General features: G+C 34.8%; 1 protein-coding gene across 3 annotated transcripts in view; it reads left to right on the top strand.

Moving 5' to 3' along the window:
• The window catches only part of CFAP47 (cilia and flagella associated protein 47), a 502,530-nt gene that overhangs the window by 430,746 nt on the left and 55,530 nt on the right, over nucleotides 1–16,254 (top strand). For all 3 annotated transcript variants that reach the window (XM_072815366.1, XM_072815367.1, XM_072815365.1), the window contains 3 exons: nucleotides 6,519–6,678; nucleotides 8,336–8,430; nucleotides 12,233–12,385. In XM_072815366.1, coding sequence (XP_072671467.1) covers nucleotides 6,519–6,678; nucleotides 8,336–8,430; nucleotides 12,233–12,385 — 408 coding nt within the window. The remainder of the gene's footprint in view (nucleotides 1–6,518; nucleotides 6,679–8,335; nucleotides 8,431–12,232; nucleotides 12,386–16,254) is intronic.

Here is a 16,254-nt window from a genome sequence, read left to right as displayed (position 1 = left end):
ATAGCAAAACACTGATATGTATATTACATTAGCTTTTTTCATAGGAGGAAAATCTCACTTAGAAATTTAAATAACTTTCCCAATGCTAGCAAATAACAGAGCAAACATTGAAACTTCTAAAGCTCATGCTCTACACTATATCATAGAGTATTCCTGTAGTAAAGAGAGAGATCTTACATGCACATACATACACATACACTTGCATGCGCACATGCACACACACACACAGTATGATGCAGGAGCAGGGAGGACATGGTAATTGATCAGTAAAGTATATTAGTTGTAGTAGTAGACATTTATTTTATCTTAGAATTTTCTGTGGATAGTTTTAATTGAAAATAAAATTAGCTACTTTTCCAAGAAAATATTCAATTCCCTGAAATTAATTTTTCAATCTTATTTATCTTTTCTATTTATGAGGAAAAATGTTATCATAGAATATTAGGACTGGAAGGAACATGAAAATATCCTATTCCAGCACTCAAAGTCCAAAACCCTTCTCTCATCACTGTCAGTGCTTATGCAGCATGTATTTGATGGCCTTTAATCATGGAAAACTCTCTCATTCATTGTGCATCTGGTCAGGAGGCTTTTTCACTCATTTTGAGTCAACAATGAAGTGTTTACATTAAAATCAATATTTTAAGTGTTACTTTGTTTTTATTTTTGCTAATGAATTCTTAGACTTAAAAAGCGAACACAAAACTTCACCTTACAGTTGCTTAGCTCCTGGTGTAAAATTTACCTCAGCAATCATATTTGTGTTGAATAACTCCAAAATCTACTTTTAAAGCATTATATATCCCAAACTGAACATTTTTTTTCTAAGAAGCATGGATATGTGTCTTTGCCCCAATTACCTGTTTTAGTAAATATGACCTTCCACTTACTGCTTACTTTTTCTACACTAGTCCCCTTGGTAGTGTCTTCCTTGAACAACTTCTTCGTTAAATCTCAAGCATTAGCTAGCTCTTCAAAAGATAGACAACGCAAAGCAGCAACAGTCTCTAATCCTTGACGAAGAAAACACAATCTCTGATATGTCCTTTTTGCTATTCATTAGATGCCTCTATTCAGTTGATGAGATACAAGTAGAAAGGGAAAAATGCTTCATCCCTAGTTTTTCCATGATCATAGCAGCCAAACAGCAATCCGAGTCAACTTTCTTTATCTGCTCTATGTTATGAGAATCTGGAAGTAGAATTTCTGTAAGCAAATTCAATGGCATCCCATACTTCAGCCTCTAACATAAGAAAATATAATTTCATGGATTAGTTTGCTAGGGCTGTAATAACTAAACACTAGACTGGCTATTAAAAATTACTTAAACAAAATGAATTTATTTTATCACAGTTCTACAAGCTGGAAGTCCAAGATCAAGGAATTGGGGGGTTTGTTTTCTTCCAAGGCATTACTCCTTGGGTTTTAAATGGTTGCCTTTTCACTGTATCTTCATATGGTCTTTCCTTCGGGGTTTGCACATTCCAGGTGTGTGTCTGTGTGTCTGAATTTCTTCTTTTTATAAGGACACCCATCATATTGGACAAAGGCCCACCCTGACAGTCTTATTTTAACTTAACCACTTCTATAAAGGCCCTAACTCCAAATATAGTCACATTTTGGGATACAGGAGATCAGGGCTTCATCCTGTCAGTGGCTGGAGACCAATGGCACACATAATTCAGCCCATAGCATCTCCACAGGAACCAATGAAAGGACTCTTCTCCAAACTACCACATTAACAATTCTGTTCCATTTTTTAGTTATAACTTAAAGACTTTTGAAATAGGTTATTGAAACTATAAAGCATCCAAGTAGAAAGTGCATAGATTTCATGTTTGAAATGGTTGATGACAAGTCATGTTCATCTTATACTCTTATTTAAAATTAAAATTTAGGGCAGCCCGGGTGGCTCAGCGGTTTAGCACTGCCTTCAGCCCCGGGCATGATCCTGGAGACCCGGAATCGAGTCCCATGTCAGGCTCCCTGCATGGAGCCTGCTTCTCCCCCTGCCTGTGTCTCTGCCTCTCTCTCTCTCTCTTTCTGTGTGTGTGTCTCTCATGAATAAATCAATAAAATGTTTAAAAAAAAAAAGATTTCTCCAAAAACCCTTTAAAAAATTAAATTAAATTAAAATTTAAACTTGTACTCTTGGGACGCCTGGGTAGCTCAGTGGTTGAGCGTCTGCCTTTGGCTCAGGGGGTGATCCCAGGATCTGGGATCAAGTCCCACATCGGGCTCCCTGCATGGAGCCTGCTTCTTCCTCTGCCTGTGTCTCTACTTCTCTCTGTGTGTGTCTCTCATGAATAAATAAATAAATAAAATCTTTTAAAAAATAAAAAAATAAAACTTGTACTCTTATTTAAAATAAACCGTGATAACCAAAATAATAGCATGACTTAGGGTGCTAATATGTTTCTTAGTATCTCTTTGATTACCTGACATGGGTCATTCCTACTGCCATGCTAAATATTAGAACTTATGCTGTGGAAAGCAGTAATGTCATATCACTAAAGTGATTAAAAATGAATCTCCTAGAATGAAATACTTTCATTTCTAAAATGAGGATTATGCTACTCTCTTGAGAAGATTTTCTTCTAAGAAGGAAGGAAACCTCATAGCCATTAAAGCATTGTACAATTTCTGTATTTCAAATGAGAGATCAGTCCATAAATATTTCTAACACCTTTAATCAAAAGAGCAATCAAAGTAGCAGTTTTAAAATATACTGAATAAAATTTGAATGCTAAGTGCAACAAGGCCATAGGATATTTCAAAGGCAAAACAGTAATATCACACTTTGTAACATTTCTCAGATACTAAGCATGAAGTATTATCAAGGTTTCAAAAATTCTGTAAATAATATATACCTCTCATAAAATATATAAATCCACAAAATTAATTATGTAAAATAAAATGTGCATATCCCCCCATGCTTATTAGGGTTTTGAACCTGAAGAATGATAACTGTAATAGAAAAAAGTAAGTTTGTTTGTGTGGTTACCATATGGAAATGGGAGAAAACAGAAAGAAGCAAGCTCAGAAAATGTTTGAGTTTAGAATATGTTTATCAACCTAAGAAGTATAGTAATCATCATACTAACTGGATTTCCTTGTCAGAAGAAAGAAAAAATTGATGTGGTTCCTCTCAGCTTCCTGCTAAATACATGTGAAGATGCTGAAACAAACCTCTAGCAAGACTGAAAACTGAAACTGGCAGAAAAGCAACTCCAAGAACCTAGAAGCACCTAATACAATGCCCAGATGAAAAATATAAAATAAAGGCCAATGCTTGCTCTTGGATAGATCATGAATAGACAAAAATGTCAGTTACCCCAAAAGTATAAATGTAGGGTGATTCCATTAAAAGTACTATTTAAAAATAAATAAAATAATAAAATAAAATAAAATAAAATAAAATAAAATAAAATAAAATAAAATAACTATTTGCCACCCCTGGAGCTAAAGAACCCTTCATTCCATACGTGGAAAAATTCTTTTTAAAAATGAGCTGGAGGAGGAGGCAGTTAGTCCCACTAGAAAATAACACATGTGTAATTACAACAATGTGGCATGTACAAGTGAAAAGAAAGAAAGACCAAAGAAATCTAGGGAATTCAGAAAAAAAAGTAAAATATGTATAGACATGCCATGAAGGCAGCATTTCAAGTCAGGGAACTTTTAAATAAGTGGTTTTGTATAATTAGTCCCATATAGAAAATCAGCAACATTGGATACATTTCTTCCTCATTTCATATGTATGGTTAAGTTACAAATGGATCAAATAACTATAAAAACCAAAGCATTTAGGTATTAGAAGAAAACACTCGGGACCCCTGGGTGGCTCAGCGGTTTGGCGCCTGCCTTTGGCCCAGGGCACGATCCTGGAGTCCCGGGATTGAGTCCCGCATCGGGCTCCCTGCGTGGAGCCTGCTTGTGTCTCTGCCTTTCTCTCTCTATGTCTATCATGAATAAATAAATAAAATCTTTAAAATAAAAAAAAGAAGGAAACACTAATAGTGTTTTACAGGATAATGGGAAAACCACAGAAAATAAAACTCATTTGTGAGACACAAAATGAACTTGATAAATTCTCCAAGTTCTTTTTGTTAAATTTTATTGATTTCATGTAAGTTAATAATAGCACAGTGATTCTTACTATTCAAACATGACAATTAAGGAAACTTAAGATCACTTCAGCAGGGAGCTATTTCTACTTGTAGACTGGTAAGACATTACAGTCACAAATAGGCTACTGGATTTGTAATTAAATGGGCTTATTTATCATAGCATTGTCTTTCTATACTTTCAATTCAAATATTATAAGAAACATGGTGTTGGTAATGAATTACCCCTTCGTATCTTTCTCTTGGCTCCTTACACCATCTAAATGTCTAGGTTTTATTTTTAGCCATAGTGAAATCTATTTTTAGTGGTAACATAGAATTTTGTAAGGGTAAATGATCATTCCTGAACTTGATTTCCTTGGGGATGTGTAAATCATTTATTTGACTCAGTTCTTGTTCTTCTTATCCTATTCCAACTCTTTACCCTATCCTATTCCAGCTCTTGCTGCTTTTATCCACTGAATGCAATGATTCATTAAACATCTAGAGTTCATAAAGACAAAGCTGAAGACGGCAGACATTGCTTAGGTATCTTAGTTAGCAACACAAACTTTCACTGGGACTTTGGCAAGTTTTTTAACCAAACTGTCTCAGTTTCTCCACCTCTAAAATGAGAAACATAGTAGCGTGTAATTTACAGTGATTTTCTGAACATGAAGTGAGGTATTGTGTGAAAAATACTTAGCACAGAGCCTGGCATATAGTAAGTACTTAATAAATATTAAGTAGTAATCATATTAATTATTAACTACTATTAACTATGCTATGAGATAGAACAGTTTCATTTCCTGAAGGAGTGATGTTTAAAAATTTATAAGAATTTTGAGACAGGACATTTTGCAGAGGGGCCCTTTTCTTTTCTTTTTTAAGATTTTATTTATTTATTTTTAAAAACCCAGAATTTCATGTATATGAATATTTATCTGATATTTACTTTTTATTATTTTTATTTTTTAAAAAAGATTTTATTTATTTATTCATGATAGAGAGAGAGAGAGAAAGAGAGAGGCAGAGACATAGGTAGAGGGAGAGGCAGGGCTCCCCGCGGGGAGCTCGAGACTCAATCCCAGGACCCTGAGATCATACCCTGAGCCAAAGGCAGTTGCTCAACCACTGAGCCACCCAGATGCCCCAGAGGGCCATTTTCTAAGTCTTTTCTTGATGTTCTTAATAGTTTAGTACAGTGTTCTCATCTGAGACAAAATGGCTTTGAAAATCATTGATTTTATAACAAAGAATATAAAAACCAGAATACAATCAAAAATCTCTTCTGTTCTTATAAAGAAATAGTGTTACTCTCCAAAATAAAAGAAGACATCTATCCCTTGGAAATCCTCACTGCTTTAAATACCCAGAAGCTCACCATGCTTCCAACCTCCCCATCTCCCCATACTTGTCCAGTAAGTAGGATGCGTGTTTTCTTTCAAAGTGTGGCCGCATGACTATCTGCTTCTGGAATGCATAAGGAGCTGTACTTAAACATGCAGCTTTTGGGCCCCAGCCCAGACTGAATAAACCAGAATCTATAGGTGGAGCTGAGCAGGCTCACGTCTAACAAATTTTGTACGCAGTTCTTATGAAAAGTGAAGGTTGAAAAATTTGAATTTTATTAGAACACAAGAAAATGCCGTCAGTTTTTCTGTCAGTTTTTCTGTCCTCTGGTGTTTACAGCCTGGAGCAAATCCCCCTTTCTTTCACAAATAAGCTTTGACTTCCCTGGTGGATCAATTAAATAAATGAACAGTTTACTGGTAACAACTTTAGTACTCCAAACAGAAACCTGGAGCTGTTATGGTCTAGGAAAAAGAAATACACAAAATAATTAAAGAGTCAAAAATTGCTGTGCTTTGGCTTTTGCAAAGTGTAGTAAGACTTGGGGGGCGCCTGGGTGGCTCAGTCGGTTGAGCGTCTTCCTTCAGCTCAGGTCATGATCCCAGTGTCCTGGGATGGAGCTTTGCTCAGCAGCGAGGATCCTGCTTCTCCTTTTTCTGCTGCCCCTCCCCAATCTCATGCTCGCACACTCTCTCCAGTAAATACATAAAATCCTTAAAAAAACTGTGGTAAGACTTGGAAAGACTCGTGGGTTTTATGGTTCTTTTACCACTCTGGGAAACCCAAGCCTTCACTTTTGACATTTCCTCATCCCTTCCAGACTCTTCAGGAGAAGCTTCTTGCCTCAGGATAAAATATGTTTTTTTAATAGGGTTGATGGCATGTGAGGAAAATTGGTGAAGCCAGTGCAGGGTACTTATAATGTAGCATAAAGCATTTTCTTGCTCCGAAGTGGTTTTGAAAAGCTGATAGTCAATACAGGAATTAGGAGATTATTTTCAGCTGTCTATATTCTAAAAATGTTTACCACATTAAAAATTATTTTTGTGGTTTTTATAGGAATCGTATTGCCTCCTAAGGGGAATATAGATATCCCAGTGTTATTCATGCCCAACTTTATGAAATTACATAAAACAGCGGTCATTGTTCAAATGATGAGGGCAAACAGAGAAAACTGGCCAATTGACAATTTTGACGAATTGAGCCCAGAGATGAAAAGGTAACTTTTAAGTAAGGACAATTGAAGAAAAATGGTTTTATTTTGACTGGCGCTGACGTGATCACTTTCTGTTCTGTGTTATGTAATGTAAAGCTCATGATTTTATATTCTCTGAGGTGTTGAAATTTATATGTTCCGAAGAGGAAAATACATTTGTTATGTGGGTAGAATATATATCATTTGACGTTCAGAGGGATTTGAAGTTCAGAGTGATGAGCAAGTCAACCTTAAGTATCATGTCAATGAATCAGAGTCAGAGACATGCAAAGGGATTCTTTTTGACTGGGAAAATACTTATTGCTGAGACAACAAATAATAAATATCTAGAGAACAACCTGAAGCAGCTTGTCTTGGCAAAGTATTGGGACTTGGGATGCTGACATTCACCAAGTGATGGCCCTGTGCCAGGTGTGTATGACACCCTGAGGCAACACCACTATGACTACTGCTGTACTGTGTTATTGCCAGGATACAGATTGCTTGGATTCTCTTTGCTTCACTGAAGTTTAAGCCAACTCCAATAATGATCCAAAATATATGTTTTCTCTGCTTTTATAATTTAATTAAATAATGATCTAGAAATCTTAATTAAAAGGAAATTCTGTCTTTGCCTTACGTGTATATATTTCTTCTCCACATTAAAAAAAAAAAAATTCTTTTCTGTGAGCCCATTAGTGTCCATTCTGCCACGATTTTCACCATTCCTATAGTCAAGACACCCTATGAATTTGTGGGCCCCAGTGTAAAATGAAAATGAGAGGGCCCTTGTTCAAAAGTGGTTGAGAATTTCAGGACGGTTACAGTGGTGTGTTAAACAATCATGGAACAATTCTAGGTGTGGGGTCCACGTGCTGTGTGTTGCTCAAGTCATGTGCTCGTGAAGCTGGTCCTGCCTGCTGTGTCTTCTGTTTCATTTTTAACAAGAAAAGCCAATTGTCAACAATGATCAGAACCATTTTGTACAATTACTGTTGTCTTGATGGTGTATGACAGACTTAACAATATTTTGACAAATGGCCTTTTTTAACCAATATCCCCAAAAAGTAGGTTCTTTGTCACTTTCTTTTATTATTATTATTATTATTATTATTATTATTATTTATTCATGAGAGACACAGAAAGAGAGAGAGGCAGAGACACAGGCAGAGGGAGAAGCAGGTTCCACGCAGGGAGCCCGACATGGGACTCGATCCCCGGACCCCAGGATCAGGCCCTGGGCCGAAGGCAGGCGCTAAACTGCTAAGCCACCCGGGCGTCCCTCTTTATCACTTTCTGATGTCTTGTACTTAATGGCATTTTTTGTGTTTTGTGTTTTGCCTATCCAATTTAGAATACAACCCATAGGAACTGTATTACCTCTGATTAATCACATTTTAGTCACATCAATAAATACCAACTTTTAAAAGCAGGGGAAAAGCTCTTCAGTTTTAAGTTCCATCTCACAATCTTTGCATTACATTTTTCTTTGTGATAATTCCCCAGGGTTTGCTTTGAAGTGTTCATAACACTTGCAGAAAATGTGGTGTATTTCATAGTTTCTCTCTATCAGAGTTTAAATTCATGAGCTTTGCTAAAATACCATTAAGTTAATAATGAATATTCTCTTTTATGCTAATATTGAAAGTGTTCATATTTTTTGTTCACTCTTCCTAACTAGAACCCTGGGAATAGAAAGTGGAGAAATCCAAGCAATACACTGGATATACCCTATTCTTGGACTTCCTCAGGCACTACATTCTAAATGCCCTCAAGGTAGGTATGCTGTAGAGTCACAAAACACTAAGATTCCAAGTGATCTTAGAGGCTCCTTTAATCCTGTCTCTTCTGGTACAAGCAAGAGAACTGAGGTCCAGAGAAAGTAAATCGTGAAGTGAATAGCCCTACTGGTAGGAGCGCCAGGACTGAATCTGGTCTCCTAACCGTAAGTCCAATGATGTTTCCACCAAACCACACCATTTCCTGTTGTTCTTCCTGTTGCTGAAACCCTGGGATCAGCTAAGATAGAAAATAACATTAACTTCAGGCCCCTTTATCCCACATTCTGTGAGGGACTCAGAGACCTGCCCTGGATCTATAAGATTCCCAGGTATTTTGGTTCTTGCGTCACATTTATTTGCCAGATTCCAGCTTCTGTGTAACTCTAAGTCTCATCCAAGAACTGTCCTATGGGGACACTGATCCCTCTATTCTCTGTTGTCCCAGACACTAAACTTGTATGATGTCCTCCAAAAACCAGTCGGAATGTACTGAAGTTTTCAGGGAGGTTCACTTCACTACCATATACACAACATAAAAATTCCTACTCTTAAAATGCCTTTCTTTTTCTCAGCGACCGCTCTTTTTCTTTCCCATACTCCAAACTTCTCTGAAGTTTCTGTGTGTTCTCTTTCCTCAATACTCTTCTCACTTTTTCCACATTGCTTGCTTTTCTCATCTTCTTTCCAGAGTAAGCCTAAGAAACACAAATCCTTTTAGATATCTGTAAAGCAACCTCTTACCAGGCCTTACACATAGTTCTTCCTAACTAAGGAATACTGAATTGCTCATCTCCGCAAAGAGATACCTATTTTGGAGCCTCTCACTTGAGCAATACATATGAGCCAAAAGGAGTCCTGAAATTTTGAATTTTTCTTCTCCTTCCAGTATCAATCTTTGGTAGTGAAACAGAGTTAGTCTTCTACTGGCATATATTATTTCACCACCCTTCAAAAGAAGAGAAAATAGTAAATTTTGCTTGTGGATAATGACATTTCCCCAGATACACTGAAGGCCAAGGTTACATAATGCCTTATGTCATTTAATTTTAACTGAAGGAAAAATCCACATATCTAGCAGTACCTTTGACAGTAAATGTCATTTATTTTACTTGAAGTATTTTTTGTCTTAAGTGAAAAAATTATCAACACATAAATGTTTCAAATATACTAAATTATCTTCTGAATGCTCCAGAAAAATGCCAAAGCGTTTCTTTTATCTCCTTCTGGAATATAATTGTTTGTATATTTTCCATAGAGCTGAATGGTTCAAAATTTATAATACAGTCATCTGATCAAAGTGATATAATAAAGCCTAGACATTACTCTGTTGAAATACTAGCAGCAACGTTGCTCATGTTGACTGCAGACACAGTTTTGTTTTTCCCAGATTAAAGATTTAAAGCAGATTTTTTTCAGTCTGAAACAACGCCTGCGAAAACATAAAATCATAAATTTCTTGCAGTTTTCTTCAAAGAAAGTTAAACATGCTGCAGAAACAAAAAGGCATTTTCCATCAAGTCACTTCTGTTGGTAATTACTCAATTTTTAAATCAAGTGTGAGTTCTATAAATAGCCTGTGTTGCTTTAGCACAACCCAGTAGTAACATCAGTGTTCTGAAACAGATTGTGTATTAGTTATTAAATCATTTTAGCAGAAGTCTAAAGCCTATTCTGGTAATTATTTTTGTCTACAAATGCCCTTGAGAAAAAAATAAGTACAATTACATAAATACATATTGCTTACTTTCTGTACAGTCCATCCTTCATTCTTCTGAACACATCAGACATAACCTATTGCTTTCCCTGCTCAACTGCATCATCATCGATGTTTACTGTTTCTTTTCTGTTTTTGTGTGTCTGTCACTCAGGTTATTCTTAAACCCAGGATACTTTTGTTGTACTGTGAGCCACCCCTTCTTTTTGTGTATTCCTATCTGCTCCTATCCATTGGGGCAGATAATTGGAAAGGACTCTACTACTGTCACAGTGTGAAGACAATGGAATGCGAATCCATTGTGATTGAGTAATCCGTGCATTGCCAGGGCACTAATTTCCGAAGGACTTAGAGGACAAGACCAGTGACATGATACTAATTGTAACTTTGATCACACTAATTTCCAATTTAATGCTTTAAGACTGAAGCTAATTAAAACCAGAGAAGCCTGTACATTTTCCTCAGTCATTTCAACCCTCTTAATTTACATCTTGCATTTCACTACTTATTCTAAGTTCAAAATGTTCCATATCAACCTGTAAATTTGAGAATTAAAAATGAATTTATATTAGATATTTATAAATGTGGTATGTATTGTGAAAAAACATAAATTTGAGGACATTATTTGATTGTGCAGTTTAGATGAATATATTATTACTGATGCCACAACAGTATGATATAATACATTTTTAAAGCTTTTTTATATTATGATTCCCATTTATCCCTTATATTAATGTTTTATGTGCATCTGAATTGACAAAAATATAGCATCTAACATATGTATTTTAAAGATTTATTTATCATTTTTTAGAAGGGAAGAGGGGCAGAAGAGGAAGGAAAGAGAGAATCTCAAGCAGACTCCCCACTCCATCCCCCCCCACCCTGCCTTAGCACAGAGCCTAACATGGGGTTCAATCTCAAGACCCTGAGATCATGGTCTGAGCCAAAATCAAGAGTCAGACATTTAACCAACTGAGTCACCCAAGTGCCCCAAGCATTTAATATATTTTTGAGAAATAATATCTTTATTTATGTGGACTCTAATATACTTGGCCCCATGATATTATAGAACTAATGCCAGGGGAATGCATTATTACTCCTTTGTGCAATTAGTAGTTGTATTTAGAAATTATATTTTGGTTTCTCACAAGATCACTGACAACCTCTGTACTTGATATAAGAAAACACTGAAATTTAATATATATAAAAAAAATATAAAAAGTTTCAGGGGCACCTGGGTGGCTCAGTCGATTGAGCATCCAACTCTTGGTTTCAGCTCAGGTCATGATCTCATGGGTCATAGGGATGGAGCCCTGCATCCAGCTTCCTGCTCAGCAGGGAGTCTGCTTGAAGATTCTCACCCTCTGCCCCTTCCCGTTTGTGATCTCTCTCTTTTTCTCTCTATCTCAAATAAATAAATAAATCTTTAAAAATATATGGATAAAAAAAATATATATATATGGATAAAGTTTTAATATTGTATATTAAATTAAAATTATAATCACATTTTAACATGAATTTTAAATCATTATCATTTTTTTCAATTTTATTTTTAACTGTTAGTGTACTTTGTAAATTTAAAAGCAATTCACAAGAGAAAATCAAAATATTTTACTGAAATAATTTAAATATGAATTTTAAGGTACATGTGAATAAAGAATAGGAAATATTTTTAAAGTATTATTACAAAATAAATGTTATAGAACTTATTTTTAAAAATTATTTGAAGGTATTTGCTATAGTATTACTATGTAAGTAGAGCTGGGTATTTGCCACAATGAACATACAGATAGCTGAAAAATTCACATGTTCATGACCACCAGTTGAATTATTGATATAACTAGGTGAGTTCCTGAATCAAATTTTACATCTTAATATAATCTTCTGTAATCTAGTGTATATCTTCCAGGTTAATCTTTGTCATGCTATTTTTACATATTATTTAATATTCTTATTTGCTTCCAAAATGTTAGTGTGTGTGTGTGTTAATGCCAGACACAGTAAGTCAAAGTATGCTAAAGGATATTTTTCATGACATAATTCATTTTCTTCCATCTCAACTGGAAATGTTTCTCTCCTATAGTTGTCGTAGAATGTCAGTCCAGGAAGAGGATAGAACAGGAGGTGGAAGTCACACTGACTGGTGATTTTTTTGGAGAAAGTCCTATCTTAGATTCGACAGATTTTATAGTGATTCCAAAAAGAAATTCACGTGGTTCTTATGAAGATATTGATGGTAAGAGAATCACAGTCATGGATATAAAAAATGATAATAAATAAAAACTCAATTTCCTTAAATTGCAGTTTGCTGGAGCACCTGGGTGGCTCAGCTGGTTAAACACCTGCCTTGGGTTCAGGTCATGATCTCAGGGTCCTGGGATCCAGCCCCATGTTGGACTCCCTGCTCAGTGGGGAGCTTGCTTCTCCTCCCCACTCCTGCTCTCTCTCTCTCTCTCTCTTTCACTATCTCTGTCTCTCTTTCAAATAAATATTTAAAATCTTAAAAAAAAAAAAGAAGATAACTCATTCTATTTAAAAAAATAGTTGCAAAAAAAAATAAAAAAAAAAAATAAAAATAAAAATAAAAAAATAGTTGCGATTTGCTGATTCCTCAGTTACATGAAAATCCACACCCAATATGTTTCAGTTACAATATATCCTTAAAATACTGTTTAGCAAGTGTTCAGTGATGTTTGTTCTCTTCATATAGTGGTCATTTCCAAAAGGAAAATAATTATAGTTGTTAATGTATTTATAAGAATAGATTATTATTCTGTCATCAGTGAGAAGAGAAAAAACTGTAGTAACTAAAATCCACATCCCTTCACTTTTAAACTCTTCCTTTATTTAAGGAATATGATTGAAGCCACGTTTACAGTTTTAAATTCAGAAACACGACCTTGCAAAAAGTGTTCTGTATTTAAAGAAATTGAAAAATTGACATAAATTAGATGCAATCCCCAAATAAATTTTGTATAATAATCCCTCTGGCATTTAAAATTTTAAAGAAAACTTTTCAACAAGTTAATATGAAGATCTGGCAAAATCAAATCCCAGTGATACAAGGTTTATTTTTCAGCTGTCTTCCAGATGAACTGAGGTAGAATGTTCCTATTTCTCATTGAAAGGGAAATCTCCTATGGCTGTATTTTATTAAAATCAGGGGGGAAAATCAGTGTTTAAGTGTTATTTAAAAAACAAATTGACCACAAAATTAAGTATAAAATTCCTGCAGAAATAATATATCTTCTCTGGTTTTCTCATTCATATCTATAGTTTTTTTTACATTGAATTTAGTATTATTATCTTTGTGTCTGATTTAATTATTTCTGTGATCAAAGAATATAAATGAGATATAAGTGAAGAGAGATAGAATATATGAGTATAGAGAGAGTATATAAGAGTAAAATAGTTTTTAATTTTTTATTTTTTATAATGTTGGCTGTTTCTATTAAATAAGAGATGTTCAGGACGCCTGGGTAGCTCCCCAGTTGAGCATCTGTCTTTGGCTCAGGGCGTGATCCTGGGGTGCGGGATGGAGTCCCCCATCGGGCTCACCACAGGAAGCCTGCTTCTCCCTCTACCTATGTCTCTGCCTCTCTCTCTGTGTCTCTCATGAATAAATAAATATAATCATTTAAAATAAATATATAAATAAATAAGAAATGTTCATTTTTAAATAATTCCAGAAACTTCTAAAGTGATACGAATAGTCATCCCCAGCTCAAGTCAGTCCTAGTTGGGTGGTTGTTACACCTTAATAAATTTGATATATACCCTCTTGAGCTTCCAGCCACACCCAAGGGGTGGAAACGTGCTAGGAATTTAACCAGCTATTTTAACCAAGACCAAATGACAATGACAAATAAGACAGGCTTATTTCTCTTTCACAAGAAAGCCTGGACTTCTAGGAGGTCCCAGGGAATGTGGTCCCTTAGATCATCCAGGGACCAAGATTCCTTTTCTCTTGTTGCTATCCCCTGTGTTGTCCCCTTCTGCAGGTCAATTGTGCTGTCACATCTGCAGTGGAGAGCAATCTGGTTCCCTTGAAAGCCATGGCCTAAAAAAACAGAAAAAAAAAAAAAAAAGCCATGGCCTGGGGTTGCATACGTCATTTATATTTGCATCTCTTGTATTTGTATGCCATTGGTCAGAACTCAGTCATATGGACATGTCTAGCTGTGGTGAAAACTGGGAAATGTAATCTCTTTATCCAGGCCCAGATAAAATTTGAGTACTTTCTATTACTAAAAAAGAAGAAAGGAAAAAATAAATATTGAAAAGACAGTGAGCAGTCTCTGCCCTACTTTATTTACCATGGACTGATAAAATCTATCTGTGGTCAATCTATCCAAAGGTACTTATTAAAAACTTATTACACATTAAATGTTTATCTGGGCCTAGAAACTCCTACCTCTCATACCTCTCATAGCTCTCCTTCCGTGAAACTCATGTCCCCACTCTTTAGGACAGAGTTTCAGTCACTTTCTGGGCAGCATGTCAAATCCCTTACTGTTTATCTGTATTTGTTGAAGCTGTAATATGTAAAGATGAGAAGTATTTTTATTTTTTTATTTTTTGCTTTCTTTTCTCTGCATGTCTGCTTTTCTCCTCTCTAATCAGGCCTACTTTCTCTGTCTACTCATCAACTTATACACATGGCTCAGTCATGAAGAGTCAACTACCTTTCACTTTTCTGGATACTCCTTGGTGTCTTCCAAAATAGATCATTCAAACTAGAGTTTTGTTGTTTGCAAACAAGTATTCTGAGAGTAAATATGGGAGAGGATCTGGAAATAATAAATATTCTTAAATGAATTATGAAAATGTTAAAACAATCTCCCCCATACTCTTTCCTTATATGGTTTGGAAGGTAATAATTTAAAGACTGGAGATGGAATTATGAAATGAGTACCTATGTTACAAGTACCCAATGTACTTCATAAAATCTTTGGAGTTACAAAAAAAATGGTTTACACTAATTATTGTCTTATTTATTTACTAGCTAGGTATTGATAGTATGTATTGTGTGAGTTAAGAAAATATTAAGTTGCACAGACATTTAATTTGTAATTATGTTAATTTATTAGTTATTTGTTTTTTTCTCTTTGAATTTTAGTTTTGTAATTGCAGAAATGCCAACGGAATCCTAGACTGTTTAAATTTATAAAAAATGAAATAAACATGTCAGGAGAGGGGAATTTTCTATTGGAAGTCTGTTCAATTACTCTATTTTAAAGAGTATCTATTCAAAATGAAATCAGACTGATGGAAACCATTTCCATTTATCTCAGAAATGTTGTAAGTTTAATACAGATTTTGCTTTAGTGAATAATGTAGAAGCATTAAAGAAATGTAGGAATTATAATTTTTAAGTAAGTGAAACCCTGCCGACTTCCTTTTCTTCAACCAGTAGATAAAACTAAAGGGAATTCTGCTTGTTTATGCAGATCATGGATAAAAAATATCAGTGTAGATTAACCTCAGAGTTCAAATGTGTAACACAACTGTCAATATCCAGTGAGAAATAAAATAAGCACTTTTTATTGAAATGGAACATATTTTAATAAGCAGCCAACGTTTAGTAAATGTACCCCAGTAAATGTCCAGTATATTTCTAAAGTAATTGTTTTGTGTGTCATTCTGCTGTGCTTAAGTGAGTTTTAATAATTGAGTGTTCAAACTTTGATTTCTATTTGAAATCTATCCTGTTGAAGGCAAAATATTGATGTTTCTGTGACATTGTGAAGGAAGGTAAAAAAAATGCTTATACATAGTATCCATTTTAATATGTTCTTGCTACATGAAATTACTTATACCTTTTTTTAGGTTGCAAGCTAAAGAAATTATAATTCTGAAAAATAGAAATTGATTAAATGTTATTACTAAAAAAAAAAGTCTACTTCCTTCTATATAAGCAGGGTCTCTAAGGAAGCTGCCAGTATCATTTTGGGACATTTGAAAGGCAAATTAAGAAAATAGCTCTTGAAAGTACAGCTTTTGATATGGCTCTTATTTTATTGCTTCATTACGTCTCATGATGAAAAATAATACTTAATATTGAAAATAACAATTTGGAAGGTTCGCAGGCTTATATCTTCCAGT

The sequence above is a fragment of the Canis lupus genome, chromosome X (assembly GCF_048164855.1).
Source record: "Canis lupus baileyi chromosome X, mCanLup2.hap1, whole genome shotgun sequence".
NCBI lineage: Eukaryota > Metazoa > Chordata > Mammalia > Carnivora > Canidae > Canis > Canis lupus.
The sequence above is the reverse complement of the archived record's forward strand: the minus strand, read 5'-3'. Positions and strand labels throughout refer to the sequence as shown.